Source organism: Onychostoma macrolepis, chromosome 21, assembly GCF_012432095.1.
Source record: "Onychostoma macrolepis isolate SWU-2019 chromosome 21, ASM1243209v1, whole genome shotgun sequence".
Taxonomy (NCBI): domain Eukaryota; kingdom Metazoa; phylum Chordata; class Actinopteri; order Cypriniformes; family Cyprinidae; genus Onychostoma; species Onychostoma macrolepis.
Genome location: NC_081175.1, coordinates 14,863,758 through 14,891,436, shown reverse-complemented (window position 1 = coordinate 14,891,436; position 27,679 = coordinate 14,863,758). Strand labels below are relative to the sequence as shown.

Here is a 27,679-nt window from a genome sequence, read left to right as displayed (position 1 = left end):
AATTTTGGCCACCACTGTATATATAAATATAATGTATAAAAATATAAATACAATGCAAATTTAGATTCTGAATCCTGCTATAAATGCAAAAAAGTCCATTAAGAAATATATTTATAAATTTGTGCAAAGGTTCTGCAAGGTTGCTCATATTTTTGGACAAAAGTAGAGAGGCATTATGAAACACTAACAAGAATGATCTAAATCACAACATAAAGACTTTTAAGCAGAAATTAAGCTTGGACAAACAACTAATTTAATGAGGCCTGTTTCTTCAAAGACCCAAACAGTGGCACTTAAAAAACTGCATGCATAAACACGCGTGAATGAAGTTAATTAACGGCCGCGTTCATGATGCAAATAAAACAAGCTAACAAGAAAACTTCTGCATCCACTAATAAGGCTAAGAATGGGAAATTACGGTAGTGTCAGGCTTACCAGGGCCAATCATGAGAGAGCCACAAGCTGCCTAGATAACTAGCCTCCAGACACACTGTGAATATGCCACAGGGAGCCTAAGCCCTCAGCCTAGTTACACAGGCGGCAACAGCCTATATGCCTATGAGAGGGCGGTTGTGTAGCATACAGGTATGACAAATAGCAACCTAACAAGGTCCATAAAGACACATATTCACACACTTCAACATAGGGTATATATACCCTCAGAGATGGGGAAAAAAGATGTAGAGAAAGGACACAGAAGGAAAGCAAGCAACAAAAAAACAACAATAACGACATTGGACTTCTCAGGAGATGCAGTTAACTACAGGCACCTCCACCCAGCGCTCTGTCAAACTCCTAACAGAATGATCCATGCTGACATGCCATCGCTTGCAACTGCAATGAACGAACAGCAGGACTCTGTGATTTCCATAAAACACTCCGCAATGGCAGCGACTGTCGTCCTTATTATCTCGCAGTACAGAAAACCTTTGTGTCCACCACAGATTAATGATTTGTGCATTTCATAATAAACTGGTCCTCTTTGACAGTGATGAATGTTGTGGCATGTGCAGGGGTCCAGACACTCTCTGTTACACCTTGGTAATTTGTTCTCCTTGTCACACACTTTGACTGGAGCAGAAATCAATGAATGACGCAATACTTTCCTAAATCATGTCCTCATATTGGAGACAGCAGATATCAGGAGGAAACTGTCATTTTCTCCCTCTATGATCCCCTCCTTCTTCCCAATATCACCTCAATTACTTTCGCCTTCCCTTTCAGATTCCTTTGGTGACACGAGTCCTGAACAGAAAAGCTTTTTGAAACCAACTCGTTTCAAGTTGAGTCTGTGTTAAATGATAGCTGTCGTTTAAGTGCCCGTATGCCTCAATGTCACATTTATCCCAGAACTTTAAGAGCAAGAGCTGTATAGGAAAAAGGATGCTGTGCATAGTGGCATCTGGCATTACTTTCAGATGCGTTCCTATCCAGTCAAGTTTTAAGTTGCCACAAGATTTATGAGGATAGACGTGTTCGGATCAGATTCGCCAAGCTTCGGCATTTCCTGTCTGCGCCTCAGACTGAAACAACCACTTGTGCATAAATACTTGAATAACAGAAGCAGAAAAGTAATTTGATTTACAAAAACATTCTTGATTTTTATGGATAGCTTATTTCAAGGCCTAGAGCTTTCTGATTATGGTATACCTAAGTAAAAATACTACTAAAATTTAACAACACACCATTGAAGACATTTACATGTGAAACTGTAATGTTAGCAATACTACAGTGATTAATAATACAATCATGATACCTAAACAAAATATCGAAACACTGTTTTCTACGTTGAAGCAGCAGAACTTGGTTATACATGTTAAGAGAAATGCTCATAAGGGGCCAGTTGCATAAACATAGCCTAGTTTGACCAACTAGCAGTTAACAAAAGTGGAAATCAGTTTTAGTTTTCAGATTTAAATAAGACCAATCTACCAGTCTAAGCAGTTTATGTAACTGGCACCAGATTAGGTTTGGAATAACCTCTTATTGGTTCCATAAATAAAAAGTGCACTGGTAAATAATAATCTTTAATTGGCAACAAAGAATCATTTAAGCATAAGGGATCACTAGAGCCAAAATAGAGCTATTCATTAAATACAGTATTTGTGAGATAAATATGATTACCACAGAAAATAATTTAACTCATCCCTTGGTTGTTGCAGTAGCTAAAGCATTTGCAAGGGGTTAAGTTAAGCTATGCATAAACGTTAAAATTAACGTCGTGATATGATAGAAACACTTACTTACTTTGTTTGTACTGAATGCTGTAAAGGATAACGTTAGCACGAGGTAGCCTACGCGTATTTGCATTTAGCTGAGCAGGTATTTTGCCCTGCTGCTATTTTGAATCATCAGAATAAAATAAACCACTCTCTTTCCTGTTGTCACCATATGTCCAAAAAAAACCCAGCCTGCAGCAGTCTAAAATTCAGCTGTCTGATGTCACCTGACAACACAGGTTCGACAAATACATTAGCTAAAATTTCATCCCCATAAAACAACGATTCCACTAAATTAATAAACAAATAAATAAATAACGACAACTTTACATCATTATGCATGTTTTACAGATGATTATGATAGTTTAACAAAAAATATTAACTCTAGTATTAATTATTTTCAGTGAAAATCAATTTAATGCTATGCCCTCCACACACAAATGGCTGTTTTACTGTTTCTTATCAATCTGACAAGGTTTACAATAAACAGTACATTGTGAAGCATAAGATTTAGCCTTATTGTTTTTGTTTTATTGTTTTTTAATGAGTATAATATATATTTTATCATGCATGCATACAGAATTGAGCAGTACTGTTTTGCAATATAGTCTATTTTCCACAAAGTTAGTCAACCCCTAAGCCAAATGTTTCTACTGTACAAATCCTTCATTTAGAGTAAATATCATTTTCTTTTCTGTCACAATCATGTGCTTTGGGAAAGTCATTAAATGAATAATTATAGAGGAGCCCTGCTGAGTTAGTATCATGGGACAATGTGTGCACTCTAGTGTTGATACCAAATGAATATCACTTATTTGCAAGCAAGAACAAAACCCTTGAGGCAAATCAATAAATAACAGGAAGATTTCATTAACTAAAGAGCTCTCATAGTGATTTTTCCGAGGAACAAAAAATGAACCTTAGGACAGGAAGGTCAAAACATGAGTGTTTGGCTCCGACATAAGTTTGTGCAGTCTGTTGCACACTCTGCGGTGTTTCTTTCATCTATCTCAGGCTTTGATATTCTTTAAAGGAAAGGTGTATCCTAAAATGTATTTTACATCATTGACAACAGTGCATCTGATGGCTTTATGAAAGAGTGCTTATGTATCTCATGGCTACATAAAACTTTAAGTTGTTGCTTTGATCATATGCTGCCTTGAATCTTGAATACAGATTAATGCTGCCTTCATGTGCCATTGGAATAATTGTAAATATGAGAAGTGATAAACTGACTTAACTTAAAAAAATTGAGGAAACCTGTTGCCTTAAAATTATTAAGTAAATAATAATAAAAAAAATAAAATAAAATGAACTTGACTTATTTTTTTTATTATTATTTACGGGTTTCCTCAATTTTTTTTTTTTAAAGTTAAGTCAACATCACTTTTTAAGTTAGGACATGTTAGTTAGTTAGTTAGTTAGTTAGTTAGTTAGTTTATTGTTCAGCCTCGGCTGAAAATTGGTATTAAGTCTCGCTTACATACAACAATGACAGTACAATTCACATATCAATACAATTCAAATAATGGTTACATTTTATTTCGATAGTCCACTTTACACATTCTACTAACTATAAGTAACTTTATAACTACATGTCAACTAATTCTCATTAATTTGCAACTACATGTCTACTAACTCTCAGCAGGGTAGGTTTAGGGTTAGTAGAATAAGTTGACATATACTTGCAAAGTTGCTCATAGTCAGTATGTTGTGGACCCATCAAAATAAAGTGTTAGAAGATATTAATCAGACAGTCTACTAATACTCTAATGACTGCTAGTTGACATGTAGTTGTAAAGTTACTTACTGTTAGCAGAATGTCTAAAGTGGACTATCGAAATAAAGTGTTACCCAAATAACACATCAAATAAATAATTACATTCATCCCTCCTAAAAACACTGTAATCCTACCCTTTATTCAAAAGACTTATTGCGTATGGTGCAAAGGTTTGTTTATATATTGCTTTAGTTGCCTTCAGTGTCCTATAACAGCGTCCAGATGGTAACAATTCCAAGGCATAGTTCAGAGGGTGCGTTGTATCTCCACTTATAGCCAAAGCTTTCCTCCTAACTGCCATATCATACAGCTGATCAATCGAATTTTGCTTAACCTCTATTATTTTGCTTGCCATCCTTATAATCCTGTTTAATTTTACTTTATTTACAGATGTTATTCGCCCAAACCAAGCCGTTATATCATACCCTAAAACACTTTCAATTAAACTAATATAAACTCTTTGTAAAACACCTTGGCCAACAGAAAATTCTCTCAATTTCCATAGCAAATCCAACCTCTAATTTGCTTTCTTGCTTTCAATCATAGTTCCCAAATACTTAAAAACCTTCACAATTTCCACTGGTTGATCACATAACGTCATTTCTGTTAAGGGTTCTGGGTGATTTAAAATCAACTCTTTTGTCTTCCCAGCATTTATCAGTAGAGAACTTGCTTTACACCATTTTTCTTATTTCAAAACATGCTCTTCATACTCATAATCAACACAATCCTTCCATAAGAGTGCAAGCAGTGCCATATCATCTGCATATTTATACAATTTATAATTTGTACTCTGCATTTGCATCTCATTTGTACAGAGAGAAAACAATAGGGGTGACAAAACGCATCCTTGAGGTGCTCCTGTATTTGAAAACATAATATCTCATTTAACCCCCCTGACGCAAACTTGTTGTGGTCTATCTGTTAAGAAATTTTTAATCCTGTGAATTATTACTCCGTTCGCTCCTAAAACTAAAAGACGTAAGACTATAAAACTTTAAGACATGTAAGACTTTATGACTGTATATATATAAAAACAGTCATTTATTTGAAACTTCAGGATTGTACAAGATTATCTCAAGAGTGCAGTGAAGGTATACAATAGTGACGATAAAGCACTTGAACATGACTAACTCGTAATTATGACTTCCGAAAGCAACATAAAACAAAACTTTTGAAATCTTAAAACAAGAAAGCTCTCCCTGATCTTTGTCTAACTAAAGCAGAGTGAACTTTATGCTTATTATAAAATAATCCTTAAGAGAGGAAAACTCCAAGTCAAGAGGAAGCACTTCATTGCTTGCTTCTACTTTTGGTCTTTCTAAATGTATCTGTTTTTCTAGGACCATCAGTCACTACGCCCTAAGAATAATTCCTACCACAATTACTGTAAAAATGGACCTTGGAAGGCATGTTCAGCCATAAGTATTAGGGTGTATCATCAAAATCTGAATCTTGTATAAACATTTCTTTAATTCCTGTTCATCTCCAGAAAATCAAAGCACTTGCCCTGTGAGCCTTCCAAGTGAATTAGCATAATGAGCCACCAAGGGTAGAGCTACCTGGATTACCTTATCAATTTGCAACCCTGGCTCCAACTGTGAGTCAATTTGAGAAAGCACCCAATTAACTTATATTAAAAAGTCAACATAATTATGTTGATGAGAAGTCCCTTTCATATTGAAGGAGGAGATATCTGAACCAGACAGGAAGTTTTTTCTCAGAATACTTATGATCTGATTACACCTAATAGCAGCGTGCTTCTGATAATCTATCATATTCAAGGCTTCCTCTTTTCTATTTTCTTACCATATATATAGTTTTTCATCCATTTATTTTATTTTATTTCATTTTATTATCTCTTTATGTCCACATTTAAAGGAAAATCTAATATCTAGGGTTTTAGAAACGTTGATATCCCTTACCTGTTTTATTCCCATGCCATCCTAAATGTTGAGTGCATTTATTTTAAGTGGAATATTATTACAATTCAAAACAATGTTTTCAATTTGAATATATTTTAAAATGTAATTTATTCCTGTGATGCAAAGCTGAATTTTCAGCATCATTACTTCAATCTTCAGTGCAATATGTCATTGTCTATCTATCTGTCTATCTATCTATCTATTCATCCATCCATCCATCCATCCATCCATCTACTGTATCTTTCTAGGAAACCATAATACACTTTTAAACACTTTTAATAAATAAAATGATTTCTGAAGGATCATGTGACACTGAATACTGGAGTAATGGCTGCTAAAAATTGAGCTTGGCCATCACAGGAATAAATCACAATTTAATTGAATAGGGTGAAGTCAGCTAAACTGGGACAAATAAACTTTTGGTGTTGCGCTCCTTTAAAAAAAAAAAACAAAAATATATATATATATATATATATATAAATATTGCTAATAATAGGTGGTCTTGAAATGTTGTAATAACAGTACTTAATTTGAATATCAATATAATTTTTTTTTAAATCAAGTTTTGTTACTGTCCAAATTTACCAGAACAAGTTAGATACATTAGAACAGTAGCATTCAGCTAAAGTGGGACATCCTAATTAAATATAATACATTGCTTAATATGACAAATTGTTTTGTTTTACAAAATAATGAAAGCATGTGTTTCACAAATACTACATAAACACACAAATATGAAAGCATGTGTTTCACAAATACAACGTAAACACTCAAATATGAAAGCATGTGTTACCCCACACACACACACTGAAGCACATAGTTGGACAAGCACTTACAGTATATACACACACAGGAGTAGGCACATCATAAATGAAATCATGGTATTTTTACACTAAACTGTATTTCTGTTTAAGTGATTCAATTCTTTGTTTTTGTCCTTCTGTTGGAGTGTTTTAATAAATCTTTAAATTCATGCCTCTGTTGAAGTGTTTTAATTCAATAAGCATTAGGTGTTTATGAGTTCACAGTCAGTAGCACAATCCACTAGTATGTCTATTTTTATAGTTATTCTTTTAAATTCTGAAGATTTTCTGTTGCAAAAGATTATTTGTACAATGTCCTGTAGGAAATAGTATTTTGTAAGCAGACTAGATAAAAATGCGTACCTGAAAAAGCCTGAAGAAAAAAGGGGTGCTTAACATTTTTGAATCGCTGTATGTTTAAAACAACAGCCAATATTCTTTCAAAAAACAGTGGGAGATAGGCTACAAGAGACTTTGAGGATTTGTTTAAAGCATAAATAGTGTTGGTAGAATAGATTTATGCATTTGTATTTAATACACAGTTTACCAAAATGTGTCCCACTTTTGCTAACTTCACCCTACATCTAAATTATTATTATAAATTATTCTAAATTGTAATAATATTTCACAATGTTTCTGTTTTTACTGTATTTTTCATCAAATAAATGCAGCCTTGTTGAGCATAAGAGACGTTTAAAAACATCTCATTCAGAGAGAGAGAGAGAGAGAGAGAGAGAGAGAGACGCTAGGTGACACCACTAGAGGCACCCTTCTTCTCTAAAGACATTAAATTGTTACTGTGGGTACAGTGTTAATGGTAACCATAGTTCCTGTTTAAATATATTTATAGGCTAGTTAGTACAACTGCAGTGGTATTATAACAACTGCAAATTATTATTATTATTATGAAAGTATAAATATCCAAAATGAATATATTAATGTAATTATATTTTGTGTATGGTAGCTATCTAATGTAGCCTATGTTTTATTACCATTAGTAACTGTACGCAGGGTACGCAGTAGTAACTGCACTATGGCATTTTGCCGGAAACTATATGGTTACCATGGTACTTTTTTGTGAAGGGGCAAGGGGGCCTCTTTCTTCTGACCAACAGGGTGTTTTTCCGGAAACAAACATATTTGTCTTTTACAGTAAGATACACAAAAATGATTCTATTCAATAACATCAAGAGACACGGTTCAGCACAAGGGCTGTATTAAATGTGTTGACGTTCTTTTTGAATGGGCATTTGTTCCCGCCCTTTCCCAGCATCTCCTGACGCGCAGCCCCCGTTGCTCTAGGTGAAGCTCAACTCACTCACGAGCTTCAGAATGAAGCAGGTGTCCAACATGGCGAACACGAGCAACGGATCTCTCGCTACTCTCCTCGTTTTATTCACCATTTCGGCAGCTATCCATACAGGTAGGAACTGTGCTTTTGGATTAACCTGCTTGTATTTTAAGGGAGAAATGGTTGAGCCAGCGCGACGGACGTTCGCCGCGTGAGGAGATTTGTACACAGTGTGGCGTCTTGATTCAAAGTAATAGTTCAAAGTACCGACGTGTTACAAAGTTAGATATGTGTTGTTCAAACTGAAACGTTCGAATGAAATGCGTATTTTTTTCGTCTGTTCTGTTAACTTTGACGCGATAAAGTCTGCAGATGTTTTCCAGTTGCTTTTGCTGCGGGTCTCTCGTGCGGGAGAAACGGGATGTTTTTCCTTTTCACAAAACTAACATTGTTTTACCAGCACATTAGTTACGCTAAGGATGTAACCCAGATATACTGTAGAGCTGTTATCACGACATTAGCAGGCTTTTGGAGAGCGGAACATACACTGACCTTTAGGCTACTGAAGGCAAAGCTCAGCATCATCGTTCTGAAATAACAGCTTCTGTTTGGATTGATTAATGTAATGGATTTGGATCTCAGCTGATGCTTCTTTCAGTCAAATTACTCCTGTGAGTGGTTCTCGAATCCCATTTTATTAATCGCAGTCATTTTGAGCCGTTACGAGTTTGCATGGCATTGAAATGGTTCATACTAATATACAGTAGATACAATGCATCACGGACAGCGAACACCATCTACATGGGCTGCATGCAGCTCGCATACGCCTGCGAATGAGTTCCTTAAAGTTTAGCAATACGCATTAACGCTTTTGTTTCATATCAAAAATAATGTTTTTGCTTAAAGGGACAGTTCACTTAAATTTAGAATAGTCGTCATTTACTGTTCCTCATGATGTTTCAAATCTGTCTGTATTTTGTGGAACACAAAAAGAGATGTGAAGCGGAATGACTCGGTTTCAAATTCCTTGGAAAAGGATGTAACAAAAGTGAATAGTGACCGAGGCTGTCAGTCCCTAACATTTGTGTCCTACGGTAGAAAGAAAGTCATACGGCTTTTGGGTTTCCATATGTAACAACATGTGGGTGAATAAATGACAGAAATGTCATTTTGCGGTGAACTGTCCCTTTAAGTCAGAATAGCGCATATGTGTGACCGCTCATACGCGCTCTGCTTCTCTGTACTTGTTTGTTCTCTGTATTGTTTCTCTCTGTTCTTACTTCTGGATAGGCTTTTTATTAAAAACAGTCATTGCTCAGATAGTAAACTTTAGGGGTTGCGGTAGCAGTTTTGTTTTAAAAATAAATACAAACACTTCACGTTTTGAATAACAGGTTGAGTCTTCGCTGCTGAGGGAATGTTTTGATGCTCGTGGCACATTTCCTCTGTTATTTAACGCGGTTCTCTTAAGGAACCGACTATTTATCCGCTCTTATGTTGTATCCACTTTTAATCTTTCTGGACAACAGCAGTTGCAGTGTTCAAACTGAGTCAACAAGTGCAGGTCTTTTCACTTGGAAACATATTAAATGTCTTGGTCGACGGTCGTGCTGCGTCTACTCGGAGGCTGCATCTATAATGCAAGCATCGCTTCGTTGTTTAGTTTTTGTCGCGTTGCGTCGATTGTAATGTGGAGGTATATGTTTGCTGTTTAGATGGTGTGTGTGGCTTTATCTCTCCGGACAACGGTGCTGGGAAAATAAGGTGTGGAGTCACAATGAAACAAAGATTCTTTTACTTTTGGAGGCAGAGTCAGTGATTGGAAACGTATCGTGTCAAAACAAAGGACTCTAACGTTACTTGGAAATGCGTTCGTTGAGATGCTCGGTGCCAGCGATAGTGTTCAGAGATACAGCGTGGAAAACCGGTTTTCTTATCTAAGTTTCGAGATTTCCCCTTAAGATGCTTTTTGCGCAACTGACATTAAATCATTATAGTTATCTTGTCATCATTCTGATATCATCATGTCACAATAATATATATTATTAGGTGTGTCTTTTCAGTGGAGCCAGTAGCTATAATGTGATGAGTAATAGAGTTATTTCTACAAACATTTTTTGGTTATTCTACCCATTAGCCTACTTGAACAAATGTGTAGGGACCGTCAATATTTTAACACAGGGAGATATAAACCAGCAGCAGCACCATGTATGTGTTCATTAAATGGTTAACGCTTGGCTGAATGTATACCAGTTTTATTTTATTTGCATGACTTTAGCAAAATGATAACATTGGAATATTAAATTAAATTCATTTTAAAACAAATTGTCTTCATTAAAAAGGGACTGAACTAGATATTTTAAACTATGGAATTCTAAACTACTGCAAGAGAAAACGTGCATTTGTCTGATTGTACTTTTAACTTTTAATTACTCTAATGCCTACAGCATGTGACAACTTGCCCCAGTGATTCCTATATACCAGCTATCATTACTGTGCTTCCAAGCTTTTGCTCTTACTACTCCCTCCGAATCTTTAAATGCTTAATGTCTCTTCCGTGCCTGTTGTTTTGAGGGTTTAAGCATTGTTTAATTGTGCTCTGACTGGTGTTTCCACACAATGTCTTTAAATGCAAAGCATAGAAGCTTATGCTTAATAGCCCTTCTTTGACAAAAGCCTCATATTTCAGAGAATCCCTCATTTTTCATTAGCCAGCGATAATGCTTTCAAATCAGATGAACATTTAGTACACAGCGTATAGCACGTGTAATTTGTTTAGGGCCTGCAGCAAATAAGTTTATATGAAAATAGAGAAAAGGCAAGCAGTAGCTTAACCAGGTTGCTGTTATTAGACATTTCTTCCCCTTTGAAGTGTGTATTATTTGTTTTGCTCCACTTGGCTGTCAGACTAATACCTTACAGAGTGAAAATGAAAATGGCTGGGGGAGAAGCTAATCCACATAAGAATATTTTGAGGATTACGGCTGGAGTCTGCCATGCCCGCCTCGCTATTGATTGGTTGCTTTGCTCTGTAAAAATGACAGCGCAAGGAGAGACAAGAGCTCTCTTAATTCTTTCAGTTTGGGCTGTATCTAGAGAGATTACTGGTGTTATTGGTAATGTTTTTCGTTATATACGTGTGTGAGTGGATGACAGAGATTCTTACGGTATCATTGAATTTCAATTAGAAATCATTTGGCTCAGCTGGTTTATGGCATGGCTCACTTATTTAACGACTGCAATTGAAATACTGTACGTATCATGATTAGAAAAACGGCAGCAATTGACATTGAAGTTGGTAGTTGGATGTTTTGGATTGGAGGAAATTCCTATAGCAAAGGTCAGGTTATTTGCCTTGGTCTAAACGCCACTATGGCACAGACACGAAGATAGTGATTGATGAGTAAAGATGCTGAGAGCAATACAAATCTCAAGCACTAGATGATCAATGAACTCATTGACTTTGACAAAAGCTCCTATTCATACCCATTGTGAACATGGACTAAATTATGTATTTATTTCAGTAAATAAAGGCAGTTGTGTCTCGATTAAAATTCTGTAATGACATTCCCCTGTTTCAACACAATAGAGGGCCCCGAAGGCAAAATACATGCTGACCAGCATATGAGTTGTTTGAGCCTAATTTCTTCTAAATTGCTCTTTGTTTGGATGAAACGTCCAACAAGGTCTCTTTATTCTACCAGAGCCAAGCTGGGATGCTTGTTTGCTGAGTAAGAGAATCCCCAAGAATCATTGTCATGCAATCAGCCGTTCCATGTACCACCCAAGAGATGATTATGAAACAAAATGTGCTTTAAAAAGTGGTGCAGGCCTTAAATTGCATTTTAGTAGTTTGCAGACTTCTAGGTAAAGTTTGGTAACACTTTATTTTAAGGTGTGCTTGTTACACGTTACATGTACTTACTATTATAATAACAATTAATTTTACATAATTACATGCAAGTAACCCTAAACTGAACCCTAATCCTAACCCTAACCAAATAGTAAGTACATGTAGTTAATAAATATTACTCAGTACTTAAATGTATAATTACACTGTAACAAGGACACCTTAAAATAAAGTGAAGAGGTCATTTGCAAAAACACATAACTCCATTTTTAACAATTTTCAAAAATCATGTTTTTTTTTTTTTCATTGTGCATTCCAATTAATCTCAATCAAACTGCAGTTGGGTTGTATCGATTAAGTAAAAATAACAACAACAACAACAAAAAAAGGCTAACTAACACAATAAAACACAATAAAAACATGTTAACAATAAAAAACAAACAAAAAAAACTTATCTGACAAAATAACAAAAGTTATTTGTTTTTGCAAATAAACTCTTCAAGTGTAACCTTTTTTATTAAGTTTTTATTAAGTTTTATGCTAATCTACCTTATCAGATAAATAAATATGTAAAATATTTAATATATATTTTTTAATTTAATAATGTTATATTTTAGTGGTAATGAGCACAAAAAGGCTTTTCTTTCAGTCATTGAGCTGTTTTATTGAATATTATGTATAATGTGACATTATGCAGGTGCACCTTAGTGTTTGGTGGAAATTGAGACCATTTTTAATGTTCAGTGTAACTGTGAGCTTGTTTTGCAGACAGCTGATGAACCGAAGGATCAAATTGTGAAACGCAGCGCCACCGCAACCTCCCACTTCCCATCCTGTGCCGGAGAACTGCTGATGATGGAGCAGTTTACCATACCATCACATTGCAGCTCACGCTGAGCAAGTTCTCATTAAATAGAGATTACCAGCACCCATTAGCATTACCGTTAAGAACAATTCACCCTCTCAGAAGTCTTACGTATAAGGTTAATCGCTGCTCTTTTCTCAAAATATATCTCGTCCCCATCAAGAGAGAGGCGATATGTATGTTATCATAAAGCAAAGTCCCTTGGGAAGCACAACCATTTATCTTCTGGCTGTACAAATAAGGATTTAGTGCTCTCTGATAATCAACAATGAGTTTTTCCTTTTGCAGTACACAGAAAGATAAAAGAGGACTCTTTGGTTCAGAAATCACTACAAAGTCAAATGCTTAGAGGTTGGTCTGTTCATAGTTCGGAAATCCCAAGACGCTGGATTACATATTTGGTCCATACAGCGGGAATTGAACTTGTTGAATCCATTGAAGATGTTAAATGGCTTGGAAGTTGTTGGCTCTTCTTTTTGGATAACAATTTGTTCTTTGATAGTTCTCTTTGTTCACAGCTTGTATTGTTCAGAGCTTTTTGTGGCTTAGAGCCGCAGCATGCAGACAAAAAGATAAATGTGCACGCAATCTTTTGGAGTTTCAGTCCATTCATTACAGCCAATGCACAAGAGCGCGGCGAGCCTATTTTTTGCGCTTGTCATTTTATTGTGTTCTGACATTGAATCATTGGGTACATTACAATTTGTATCTCACTCCCTCCTGTTTCATCTCGTCATTTAAGATCGCCTGGGCTTTATATCAACAATGCGCACGGCTGACACTCATCATTCCATCCCCTTCACACTACCTTGGGCTTTATTAAAATTATTTTATCAGGTCACACTTGAAGGGCAAATGTGAAAGGGTTTTACATGTTTGTTTTATGATAAAAAGATGTAGCCATTTGTACTGGCTCCTCTGACCTACCATGTCAAAGGATTCGTTTTTCCTAATAAAACAAAATAGGTCAGGCTGTAATCTCTCAGTGTCTGGTGAAATGCGGTAGGGTGGGCCCGCTGGGGTGATCTGCGATGTTCATCTAACAACACGGCAAGAATTCCTCAGTGCTCTGCAACTGTCATGTCTTAGGTCAACATCAGATTAAAAATAGTGTTTTTATTTGCTAACTCACCGCAGGAATCATGGTTTTCATGTCAATATCAAAGGCAGGTTAGAATTACATTTAAATGTTATTATAGATCTGTATTCCCTTTCAATGTTTTAAGAGGATTGATTGTTTGTTTGTGCAGTTTGTGGCAAAAAAACACGGTAGAAGCCTTAGCCTAAACCTTAAGACAAGTCAAGTGGTGGAAACAAAAATACAGTGTCAAATAGTTGGTGGTGACCATTGTAACCAATGCCTAAAATATTGTCAGTAAACAGAGACTATTTACAGTTAGGAGCTTTGTACAAATGAGCTAGACAGATGGGTGTGGGATGCGGCATTAGTCTTAAGTAGATACTGTAGTGCAGTGAAGATTTACATTGTGCAAATATAAACCACTTATGAAAATGCTGTATAAACCAATTAAAGCAGTTGAAGGTTCTCTCTGTACTGCAAATTGCAGGGGAAAATATATTATGCATGTATATTTACTTCCTATATATGTATATATGAGTCTGTAGACATATGAAAACATTTGGGCATTATCAGAAAAAATGTGTTTACTGTTATGCATCAAAACAGCGACGTAAAAGAATCTTTTAGTCTTTAATATATAAAAGCAGTTGCCGAGCCCCAAATGCCTGTAATCATGTGTTTTTATGCACTCCCTGAACAGATACTCAGTAATCCGGTCACTCAGAGCACATTGATGGACTCGCAATAGTGTTTTGGAATAAGCTGCTTTCAGTCATTTTTGTCATCCACTGATGTGCCCGTCAGATTTGTCCGTCAGCAAAGACATGTTATTGTGCTCTTTACATATAAAGAAGAGATTCCAGGCCTAGTGAGATTTTGTTTATTTCAGCATAGCATTCCCAGGATGTCCTTTTAGAGCAGGAATGTACTGTCTATGCAGTATTATAGTTATTGCTGAGCTTCTTATTATGAAGTTTCTTTATCTTGTGCTGTGTGCCCACTTTAGATTCAAGTGTCACCTTTAATGCGTGAATGTCTCTGACTACAGCTCTGTTTGTGTGGTTATTATGAAGGTAGTTATCTAGAAAGTCATGTTCGTTTCACAGCAGTGCTCAAGCACTGAATCAGTGTATGAGACAGATCTGCAAATTGGAATGTAGAAGTGTTTTACAAGCTGCGCTTGGTCATTTTGCACTTTGCCAAAGACCAATTGTGTTTATCATCTTAGTTTGTTATAAAAGTGGTTAGCTTTGTAAAGGCGATAGTTCACCCAAAAATTAAGTTTCTTTCTTCTGTTGAACACAAAAGAAGATATTTTGAAGAATGTTGGTAACCAAACAGTTAACGGTAGCCATTGACTTTTATAGTATTTTTTTTCCATACTGTGGAAATCAACAGCTACCACCAACTGTTTAGTTACCAAAGTAGGGTTGGACAATAATTCAATATCAATATGTATCGCGATATAATTTTTTTTCAATAACGTTGATATGATTTTTAAACACATTTCCGATATTTCGATATACATTACCAGTGTTTCCCATACGTTGGTTTATTTGTGGCGTTTGACTTCGTTGAATAAACATGAGCACTGCACGTTTCAAAAAGCGGGTGATTTATATGAATGTTCATGAGTTCATGAGCAGAGCTGCTTAGATTACAGCCATAACAGGGAAACTGCTAGTTCTACCGCTCTCAAAGCGCCTCCTACTGGCAGAGAATCAGATTCTACTCCGCTGTTTTCAGGAGCAAATGATTTCTGAAGGATCATGTGACTGGAGAAATGATGCTAAAAATTCAGCTTTGAAATCACAGGAATAACTCGTATTTAAAAAAATTTTCAAATATAAAACAGTTATTTTAAATGGTAAATATTTCAAAATGTTACTGTTTTTGCTGTATTTTGGATCAAATAAATGCAGGCTTGGTGAGCAGAAGATAATTATTTAAAAAACTAAAATCTTACTGTTCAAAAATCTTTGACTGGTAGTGTATGTTAGCCTAGTTTGAAGTTAAAGATATTAATATTAATATTAATAAGGTGAGTCTGAGATGTTTATTTGACTTCAATTGTATGAAGGCTAAATACAAATAAAAGGTGAACATTAATTTATTTGTGCTGTTGAGATTGTTTTAAAATATTGAAATATAAAGCAGACATTTTAAATAGCAATAATATGTTGCATTGTTACTGTCTTTACTGTCACTAAAAATAAATACAGTCTTGGTGGGCATAAGAAATGTCCTTGAAAACATTTAAAAGAAAATCTTACCAACCCCAAATTTCTGAATGATCTCTTTACAGCCTAAAATATCTCTCTATTTTGCGTAACTTTAAAGCGCTGCGTTAACTGGACTTTCAAATTAACACTCACCAATGTTACTTTACATGAATGAAAATTTGTGTAATCATCTTTTTTGCTAGGATGTCTAATCCACTAATTTGTGGATCCTTAAATACTCGATGAGATTTAGTGATAAGTGTGATGAAATAAAGGATATTAGCTTGCCTTAGGGTCTTAAAGGCTCATGCAATGGACTAGCAACCCTTTTCTTGTGTGCTTATGCCATGTAGACAAAATCTTCCCAATCTGGATTTGTTAATCCTGTTATCTGAGGGTTCTTCTTTTGTTCCCCTACTGTGCTGACAACAGACATATTTGGGTTCCAGACAAGAGCTCAGTTAAAGAAGCCATCTGGCTTTTTTTTTTCTTTTTTCTTTTTTCCTTCAGGTCAGACAGTCACCCCTGAACAGTAACAAGACAGAAGGCACAGATAGGATGGCCAGCAATCCTTTCTGGGTCGAGAAAAGAGGAACTCGTTATAGCATTGGAGAATTACGGTTCAGGGCATATAGAAGCATGTGAAATTTGTGTCAGATGAACATAAAGCAGATACAGGTGGAGGGGAAAAAGATGAATAGAAAGTTTGAATAGATGTTGGAGTATTTGGCTTCATTTCCCAGTGGTATTCCATAGCAGCTGGGATTGTTGTCCAAGAAGCAAGTGGTAAATGATGACAAAAATACGATCTCCATACAAATGCCATATTTTAATTCTCCAGGGTCTCGTTTCACAGCTTGAAAATGATAGCGTATAAGTGATGTGTTGCGCTCGTTATTGTGTTCCACAAATTGTGGCTGTTAAGTGTTTGGCCTTGTGTATGTTGTTGAGTCCCCCAGCCCCTTTCACAACAATGTTTTTCTTGGATCATCTAGTACCTTCTCTTCAACCACAACCGTCTGCCAAATGCTGAGCCTGTGCGCATTGAATATTATTACAGATCCTTGAGATTCATCGCACATTTCTTTGAAATTTGTCTAAAAAAAGCTCACTCAATTAGCAGTTTTGTCTTCGTGCTGATTTTCATGGAAGGGTAAAGACTTATATGTAGTTCAACGTTAATTTTTTATCAGCTAAGGGATTTGCTAGCACTTTTCCACCATGAACAGACTGCTATTTCCTGTTTTCGTGTGGATTTTTGTAGATATAAATGTAATTTCAATTGTGTTGTGTTATTTGACATATGTACCATTTATGTGCATTCATGGCTCATCGGATCTGGCCTAATAATGGTGGTCTAATGATTATCACCCTTTAGTTGCAGCGCGAATGCCATGCAGCCACAAGTTCATGATATATATGTCTATTTCAGTCTCAAAATAGGGCCCCTGCTGTAATATCAGTCACACTAATAGATAATTCATGCTTCGATACCCTCGCCTGCACAACCGCAATCCCAAGAGAGCAGGCACCTTACCTTGCTTGTTCCTTTGAAGTTTGCTCTATCAAACTTCCAGGGCTGTGCTACAATCAGGACCCCATGGAAACACGGAGATTATGGTGCAGCTCGGCTTGTCTTTTGAGAATAATCAGCTGAACCTGTGGGGAGGGAGGCCTGTAATTTTCTTCTAAACACTGCCAATCACAAAAAAGGCAGTGTGGTCCCCAATTCTCTGTAAGCTCGATGCATGCATGCATGTATGGGTAGGGAGTGGGGTATCCATTGTATTTAAGGCTACATTTTATTCATAAATGTGCCTGTTGTTGTTTTTCTTTTATCCCTTCCTCTGTCTAGTCTGCACTTCAATTAGGATTCACTGTATCAGTGCCATGTTGTTTGGTGGCATGCACCCGCATCATTCTGTTCCAATTTGGATCTAATTGGTCTAATTAAATCTAATGACTTCCTTTATAATTCCACAGCCCTATTTAAGGACCATGATAAAGTGCTAAGAGCGGGGCGTGCATGTAGTTGCTAATGGGAAGCGATAGTGCACTGGATGTGGTGTAGGTGGATACTTTCTACTATCCTGACTCTGTTTGAGTTTTGTTACACGCACAATTTTTTTTGTGCTGTATAATGTAAGTTCTGCATCAGCTCTTGTTCCGGCAGACCAAATAAATGTGCTTTTGTCTTGTGCCAGCCAGTAAACCCTCGTAACCCTCAAACAAACCCAGTAATATAATTTCCAGCAAAACAGGAGTTTATAGATCATTAAAATCACCCACTTATTGTACTTTTCGTTAATTGCTAAATAATGCACCCACTTACTTATGAGTTCTCAGCAGATGGCAAGAGGGAAGAACAAGTGTCTAGAAAGTTGGAAATTAACCTCCGTAGATCCATTGAAGTTTTATTACAGATTTGTGAGTATTTCTGTGTAATGAGTTGATTATATGTAGGGTTAAGGATCGAAATTATTCAAAACCAGTTAATTTATATTTTAAACAGAAATGACTGGAAGCAAACAGTTTTCGTGGTGTTCAGGTTTATTAACAGTTCTTGAACATCTGCATTATATAGAAAGAAAAGGCTCTAAAATATTGTCAGTATCCCCTGTACCACTCTTAAATCACAGCACAAGAAGTATGCTTTACTTTTCAGCTTGCAGTCTGAATGAAAAGTGATGAGACCATTATTACTTTCATCATGTCCACCTCAAAATGAACTGAGAAACATTACTGCTTTTTGTGTACTTTCAAAAATGAAAATTCTGTCATTTACATTTCCAAACCTGTATGATTTATTTCTGAGGAACACAAAAGAAGATATTGTGAAAAAAAAATTTTTTTCCTCCATAAAGTGAAAGTCAGCAGGGTTCAAACCCACTGTGACAGTTGAAACGTTCTTCAAAATATCATCTTTTGTGTCTAAGACTTGCATGACTTAAATCATGTGGTTTAAAGATAGGTTGTCAAATTCAAAAAGGTCCTGCTTAAAAAAAAAAGCAGTCTTTTTCATTTCATTGCACTCTAGCTATCTGGTGTCTAATGTCAGTGCTCCAGTTGGGGTCAGCCAATCCCAAAACTTGCCTAATTACAGTATACAGGGCTTCCAGTTAAGACCGAATAGCGCCGGCCACCCATTTGTCGATTTTGAAAATGCATAGTGAGTTATTTTTTTTAATTCATTTATGACAAAATGATCTGTCTGATCTTTCTCTTTGGATTACCAAGGCCTGGTAATAATGTTGAAAATGTGAATCATTTCAATAGCTGAAAACCACACATCTGCCTAATAGACACATTTAAACTCCCATTGTAACCTGTTTACTCATTCTCAAGGCATATGCTGCAAAATTGTTGTGATTTGCTAATTTTAAATGTGAAGTTGTTTTGGTTTCTCTCATCAGACTCAAAAGCCTGATCAGGGTTTAGTATAAAACAGGATATAATGGGGCTCATTGTGCTGTTAAATTCAGTGGTATGCATAGAGCACAAGAACTAACCTAAGCTTGTATCATCAATAATGGAGAGCAGCTAAAACTTCTGGATTATTCTCCAAACACTCAGGGGTATTGTCTTATAAAAACAGTGGCCGATGAGTTTAGTTGTTTAGCAGCCGCTAATTAATTTCAAACTTTATCAAACAGCGGACAGTGTTCATATTCATTAACATGGCCTTGGCATCTCACAATGCCTGCCACAAAAACCTTCATGAAGAACCTATTACCAAATATCATCATCCTGTTCTTTCACAGAAATAATTACCTTCCTGCTCGCAATCAGAGAGAGGCATGGTAGAATACATTCCAAATGTATTCACAGCAAATCAGAGTTGCGACTAACACAATTTTCAAGTGATACACACTACTATTCACACTAGATTTTGTTTTAGTGACACTGTTTTATGTTAAGCAACTGAAACGCGCATGAAATGACCAATAAGAAAGACACAGCTCCATATAAATGCAGGGAAATTACCAGAAATTTCCTGCTGGGGATCAATAAAGAGTTAAATCTCAGCTTACAGTTTGCCTCAACAGAGCCAAAACACGCTCCACCTTTAGCCCTTAGGTTAGCCATAAGAGGCTGGGTTGTTGATTGTGGATAGATTTCCTGCCCAGTTTAGCTTTTGCACAGTCCAGCATAAAGTGCCCTCAAAGCATTTGGGGGATCGGCAACGTTTCAGGAGATTAAAGGTTGTACAGCCTTAAGAACCAAATCGATGTGTTCTCCTTGCCTAGAGATTGACCGCATATTGATTCACTGGGAACAGGAAGTGAGGTGATGAAAACAATGCTGTGATTAAAAAAATAAAAAATAGACTCAACATACTGTAGGAAATGAAGTAACTTCACAAGGTTGGAATCCCCTTTTAACTGCATCCCGCTGACAGTTCGCTTTTCATCTCATCAAATATTCCTGTTGTTGTTACTGTAGATATTTTCAGAGTCTCGTCTCGCATGAAAAGCAAGTTGCGTCATCAGTGATAAAGCATTACAGACAGGCCATTTTGTCTCGAAAAGCTGCTCATTAAATAAAGGTTGTGGACAATTAAAGGCTTTGTTACTCTGTTGTTTGCAGCTCTGATTTTCAGACATGGATGGAAATAATGAGACGCGCCGGTGACCGCTGTCTCCCTCTGTCTTGCTTTCAACTAAACAATTCCTTTTTGCTGAAGAGGGCACGTATGCGGGCACGCTGAATACCAAGTGGTTGATATTTACCAATGAACATGACATACAACACTGGCCCACTTTGTCATTAGCCCCCTGTCATTCCCAGTGAGTCTGGGCAGGTGCTAATCAGCATGCTAATTGTAATATTGTGTCGTTGGAGATGAAAGCCAGGCGCTGTGGCCGAGGAGCCAGGGGCCGGTTTCGGAGACCCGCTGGATCGAGTGCATCGTGACGTCTGGCATTCTCACTCATTACCGTGATTGTGATTTCCAGGTTTCGGCATTTAACAAGGCACTTACAGCGATTCTGCGGCTGAACACCGCCAACGAAGCCTTCTGGGTATCCGGCTCTCCCGTCTGGCGCACCCAACATCCGCGCTGGGAGGCTGAGGGATTGGCGTGGGCTTTATTTCTGCTTTAACCCCCTCTTATCTGCGCACGGGGAACTCGGCTGTGATCCGCCCTGTCGGAGAACAAGATGTCGAGCTTGGAATGTTTTCCAAGCCTTATCTGTGATATTGGAAGAGCATTTCAGTGGAAAATGAGCTTAGCGAAGATATAAGCCTCGCAGTAATTTGCTTATGCTGTCCTAGTGTTTTTCTTTTCACTCTCCTTTTTTGTCGCCATCAGATAAAAGCTACGGTATGTCAGTGAAAGCGACAAATGCGCAATCTGTCATCTCATATACGTAACGGTTAAATTTGAATGTGTGGAAAAGAAGGCCGCTTATATTTTCAAGCTGGCTCTCAGCATGGTCAGAGGATTGTCGTGGTACCCTATCGCTCTGCTCCTGAAGCGCTTGACATTTCTTTAAGTGTTTGTCACAACTTCAGAATGTCATTCTTGATGTGCTTATCATGTGCTTAAGTGTTTGGCACAGCTTCATAATGTCATACATCCTCAGATGGTAAAAGAACGGCCTACCTATGCCTTTACAGAAAATAGTCACCACAGGCATTTACATGTGCAATTCCCAGATAGCACACAAATGGTGTGATGACACCTGAAAGAGGAAAATCTAGATGACAAAAGCCAGATAAAGTCATAAATGACTAGGTGATATTCTAGCTGATGTCTCAGCTGCGTACGTGTGCTATCTTTCATGGTTTTATGCTAACAATTTGGTGAGTTGATATAGTTTGCCCTATCTAAAGAACGAATATTGACTTCTCCCGGAGTCTGAATATGTTCCTTCCACAAAAGCCACACATGTGATTATCTCTGGAGTCCTTAAGTCATGATTATGAGCACAAGGAGAAGAGGCGCCTCAACGTTCGAGGTCATTCGCCGGCAGAGGTTAAGAGTTTGGTTTGATTGAGTTTGATTGGCCTGAGAGTTCTCATTCAGGTTCCAGAATCGTCCTCCACCTCCACTGGCCACTAATCCACCGGGTCTTGCGGTCCGTCCTTATTCATCGTCTTCTTTATGTTCGGCTAACTCATTTCAGCCCATTCAGACAGCCCATTGTGGCCTGCTCTGCTCTTGCATTTCATTTGCTGGTCTTTTGTGTGGACTCCTTCTGTATAAGAAGGAAGTGTTGAGTTGAGTCTTTGTCTTAAAGCTGCATCACTTCACTTCACTGATTTCCTTCAGCTCTATGGAGGTTAAAAGCAACAGAGACTTTCAAATTAAGTTAGTCCTATCAGATGAGCGATGCAAATGACTCCAATTAAAGGCACTCATGTGCTAAGAAAAGGGTTGCAGCATTTAATTTAATTTTGTTTATTTATTCATTTCCAACCGCACAAGTATGGAGTTGTAGAAATGATCTTGCCACTTAAGAAGTGCCATGTATTGATAATCAAAATGAAAGCAATCAGAGTCGTTTTGCAGGGGTTTCCTCTCACAGTCTTCAGTCTGAAATGCTCCAACTGTACAAACTAAGCAACAAAAAATGCTGGAACCAGAAAACAGCCATTTACTAATCAAACTTTGGACAAGGGTAATTAATTTTTTGAAATCAGCCCATTAATTTGCATAATAAAGGTAGTATAATTATGACTTCTGCTAAGCAAGCCCAAAAATGTAATTAGAGCTTTAGTCTTCGTTACTACAGCACAGTTGTTTTTTGGAAGCGGTTCCTTTAGGAACACAGAAATATGCTGCTTTGGGATGGAAATGGGACTGAAATTGCTTGAGGAAAAAAAAAAATCCTCCCATCTGTATGCTTCCCACTGGTCCAGGGAGGTACAATGGAATGACTGATCTTCAAATCTGCAAAGCGCCAAGCATCAACTTCCAGGGTTTCAGTTTTGTCAGTGGACTGTAGCACACAATCTGCCTGCAGTTTTAATTTGCAAGAAATCTATAATTCAGGCATGTATTGCTGACACAAAAAGCCCATGCTCGGACGATGAAGGGGTGCATTAACAAGTCAAAATTAGCTTCCCTTCAGTGTAGCTATTTTCCCCCTTATTCTCCTTCTTTTCTTTCTTTTTTTTTTTTTTTCTCCAAACTGCAAGCAATTAAATATCCATTGGTATACTGTAGCCGCTGTAGCTGAAACTAAAGGAATATATAGAGTTCAGTACAAGTTATGTTCATTTTTGGGCTTCCTTAGCAGAAGTCAAAATTGCACTACCTTTATTATGTAAATTATTGGGCTAATTTCAAAGAATTAATTACCATTACCCAAAGTATGATTAGTAATTTTTTAATATTTTCACCCAGAAATGGTTAGAAATGACAAGTAAAAATCATATTTTCTTGTAAAATGTACACCAATAATAGTGTTTTTATTTACATATTTTAAAGTGCACTGTTCATGTCAGCATTACAATTTCATCAAAACCGTTGCCAAAGCCGAGGCCTTCAGCTGTCTGTAGGCTCGCTGTACCTTTTCTAGCAAGATGGTCTGAAAGCAAACTGAGAAAATTCGTCACCTCATCCTCCTCGAGCAGCAGTACTCGGGTTTTCAAGCTTGACCACGGTAGGCTGCCATTGGCATCAATACTCGAAGAGAATAGGGAGGAGGGAAGGAAGCTTCTGCTTGAATTAGCGATACTCCACATTCGCCCCAGAGAGCTCTGAAGTCACGGATGTGCAAAGATAGGATTACCGCCAAAGATATTCAAGCCAATCCTTGAACACCCACAATTATGGGCTGAGAGGCACAGCCATATAGGCTCAAAGAACAGCAGCACTTGATTTACTTTCTTGTGAGCTTATACTGAACGCAAATCAGTGGCGTTATGCAACACCAGCTGTTGCCTCCCTTCAGTAACTGCTGCGTCAGAGGGAGATTGCCTTGTCGCTCTTAAAGGAAGCCACAATTCTGCGTTTAATCCTTCCGGCCCTGTAAGCCATCACTGACTGCATGCGCACATCTTTCAGCTGTGTTTAGCACAATCTGGACAAAATACCACAAGAGACCCCAGTGTTTCCCCTATGTTTATGTTTTTACGGGGTGTTCCGTTTTTTTTCCCGACATAAAAACATTCCTTTAATTTATATTTTAATGAATACAAATTAAACAAATCTTATTTTTTGGAAACTAAAGGGGATCTAATATTGATAATAACATTGAAGACATTGTGTGATTATTCCTTAAAGATAAGGTTTTAATAGTAGTAGTCTATTACGTTCTGCCCAATGTCTTCAAGTGAAACCGAACTTTTATTTTGACGGGTTGCCGTGAATACCTTTACATTTCTGTGTGTATATGTATATCAAATTAAACGGTCAAATGCTCATGAAGTGACTCTCAGAGCAGTTCTGGAGATATTGTTTGTGTATTTATGTTCTCATTTAGTGAGGCGGCAGATGTTAATATCGCCGCAAGTGTCACGCGGGGCTTCTGTATGAGTAGTGAACAAACCCGCGCGTCTGCGCCATACATTAACACAGAGACAGGCAGAAGTCATATTTAAATAGTCGTTTTGCTGCTTAATATTTACAAATAGAAGTGGGAGTGTGCTCACTTCTGTGTGCGCTTACGTTTGTGTGTGTGTGTGTGTGTGTGTGCGAACCGGGGCGGAACTCAGATACAGAGAGCGCGACCATGTAACGTAGAGACAGAAGGCCGCCCCCCTAAAATAATGGTAGGGGAAACACTGGACCCAGTGCTTTCAGTTGGTAATTTACAAATGAAAGACAAATTAATGATATTGATGTAATAAAAAAAAAAAAGCACTTGTCTGGCCAGTCTGTAAATATTGTTTCAAGAGTACACAAGACAAACTATATGTGTTAACATACTATATTTTAATATGAGGAAAAGAATTGTTACTAGCCTTTTGCAAAATGGCAAATTTACAGCAAAGTGGCTGTAAATGATTTAATCAGCTTTAACAGATATCTAATAGAATGATTGCAAGTGCTTTTATGAATGTCACTTCTGCTTTTAAATACTATTCTGTTTGTATTAATTTTTCTGTGCTGAATGTCTGGTTGACTTTGTTTTAACACTTGGAAATACTTTTTTGTTCTTTCACAATAAAATAAAGACTGAACATACTATATATTTATATTGCATACTATATAAGAATTTAAAGTGCGTTTTAGAGTAAAATGATACTTAAAAACAGAACTTCATACAAATTCTTAAATGTGGAATCCGCAGAGTTTTGTCCTTTAGAAAGCCATCCAAAGCTTTCAGAAGCTGAATTGAAGCGCACCTTTCGTGACCCCCAGCATGATTCTGTGTGGGCGCATGCTTCCTTCAAATACCTCACGGCAGAATCCACGTTCTAGACCTTGAGATACAGTCAGCATTTATCAAGCTTGTTATCCTGGCTTTGTTTGCCTACGTGAATCGAGATCCAAAGGATGGGCTATGACAATACGGGAGAGAGTGGCAGCGGTGTGCAGGAGGTCAGGGCACAAAGCGAAGTTTTTCACTGTGGCGAGTGGCCTTGCAAAGCAAACAGGACGAAGGCATTGCTTTAGCTGCGGCAATCGAGACCCCTGCAGCTCCGTCAGAAGAGCCCTGACTCATTCTCTGTTTAATGAAAGGCCCACTGTTCCCCCTCTCCCCTCTCTCTCTCTCTCTCTCTCTCTCTCGACGTTTTCATTCTCTGGAACCGAACCGCGGCTGCACGATTTAAGAGTGTGACGGTTTACAATAATTCTTATTGATAATAACATGGGTCAAGGTTACAACTTCACCTGGGTGCTTGAAATAAACTAGAAAGTTGTCTCCATGGCAACACTACCTGCTTCAGTGACCCTGCTCCTTTGAGAGTAGGAGAGGGGCGTAAGCCTTGAGAGCAGACATTGGATTTTATGGAACAATGCGAGAGCGAAACATGCGGGGAGTTGCCACAGAATGTGTGTACACTATAGAATGGTGAATTAATTACGAGGTGGCCAGAGGGACGGTCTCACTCACCAGACGCCAGATAATGCACCATTCATGCCAGGTCCGTGCTAATGAGTATGGGGGTCAGAAGAGGAAGGAAGACCATGAATATGACATTGTCTCTCCACTGTGCCCCATATTAACAGTGACGCATCATGACAACATGGGATGGCATCATACTTCATCCATCAATACACTGGGTTTGGCAAGTAGATAAACTATATGGAGGATTTTGTCTAGAACAATTTATCAAACATTTGAGAAGTAAAGCAGTAATAATGTGAAATTGTATTACCATTTAAAATAGGGTAAACATATTAAGCTCACGTACCCATTAAGCACACTTCCATTTTTGAGCTCGGATTATAAAAAGAAAAAATAATTTATTTTCCTACTTTGATGTCTTAACCAATTGATGTGTTTGTTACTACATACCTCCTGTAATTTCAATCAGTCAATCAGATCATTGCACGCTGAGATATGGGTCTCCATGTGTTCACACTGTCCGGTGGCCATTTTGAAAGCTGTCGGAAAACTTTCACCAAAAGAGGAGCCCCTTAAATGTGCACTTTTTAAAAAAAATTTTTTTAATGTTTAAGCCTTTATTTTGGCTAAGTTTCACTACTTACTGTATTAATTAATTACTGAAATTAAGAGATTAATGTTCAGACTTTTTCATATTATAACCTGGAACTTGGATGTGGGAAATAATTACATTAGATCCAAAAGATAGTTTTAGCAACATAGCGCAGATGCTACAGAACACAGTTAGCTGACTAGCTGTATAAGATTGTGTGCTACGCTAATATATTACTTCACGGGCATTACTGGCTTGTACTTTTACATCCATAATATTATAAATTTACAGTTTATTGCTGGTCTGTGGTTTTACACAGCTTTTATTTTTAAAGATTTCGTATTATTTTAAGGTGAGCTTAAAGGGTGCACTACTATGAAAATCACACAGCTTCAGTGTGTCATCAATAAGGAAAAGTATAATTTCATAGATATTGTTAATAATAGTTGTTCATATTAAAATATGTGTGCACTTAATATATGACCTAGATTATTTATTTAGCAAAATCTTGTAATTTTAATAAATATTACGTGAAATTTATAAAAAATTGCCGCTGCTCCAATTAACCTCAGTGTGCTCTCTTTAAGCTCTTTCACATTAAACTTCTGTAAATACTTCATAAACAGACTTTAAATATTAACTGATGGTCGTCACTTTAAGTTGATCTTTGTAAAATGATTAATAACTTATTTTAATAGCTTTAAGATGACAAAATCGATACATAACTATAGTTTATGGCCAAAGATGAAAGAGGCATGACATCCATTCAAATAAGGAGCCATCAGAAACCTGTCGTATCTGTCCAGGAAAAAAGCAACTCAAGGCTAGAATACACTACACGACTTTTAAAATGTGAACAGATTTTTAAAACACTAGGCTTCATACACTTACCTACTTTGTAAATTTTTTTGTTTTTTGAATATGTACTACTTAGCTGAATGTGCACTAGTCTAGATGTTGCTTAAATGACACTTCATTATGAATATATAATTGATCAAATTGAATGCCTTGTTGCTTGATTTTAGTGTTTTAGTATTTTTTTAGTATTATTCTTTAAAAAGGTAGTTTAAAATAAACAAGAATTTT

The 27,679-nt window shown here is 37.0% G+C and overlaps 1 protein-coding gene across 3 annotated transcripts in view; it reads left to right on the top strand.

Moving 5' to 3' along the window:
* The first annotated feature begins 7,982 nt into the window (after positions 1-7,982).
* cadm1a (cell adhesion molecule 1a) overlaps positions 7,983-27,679 on the top strand; it is a 301,432-nt gene continuing 281,735 nt past the window's right edge. For 2 of the 3 annotated variants that reach the window (XM_058758220.1, XM_058758219.1), the window contains exon 1: positions 7,998-8,150. In XM_058758220.1, the coding sequence (XP_058614203.1) occupies positions 8,060-8,150 (91 nt within the window). In that variant the 5' untranslated portion in view covers positions 7,998-8,059. Of the gene's footprint in view, positions 8,151-27,679 lie in introns of all 3 variants that reach the window. The other variant, XM_058758218.1, reaches the window with a different exon arrangement.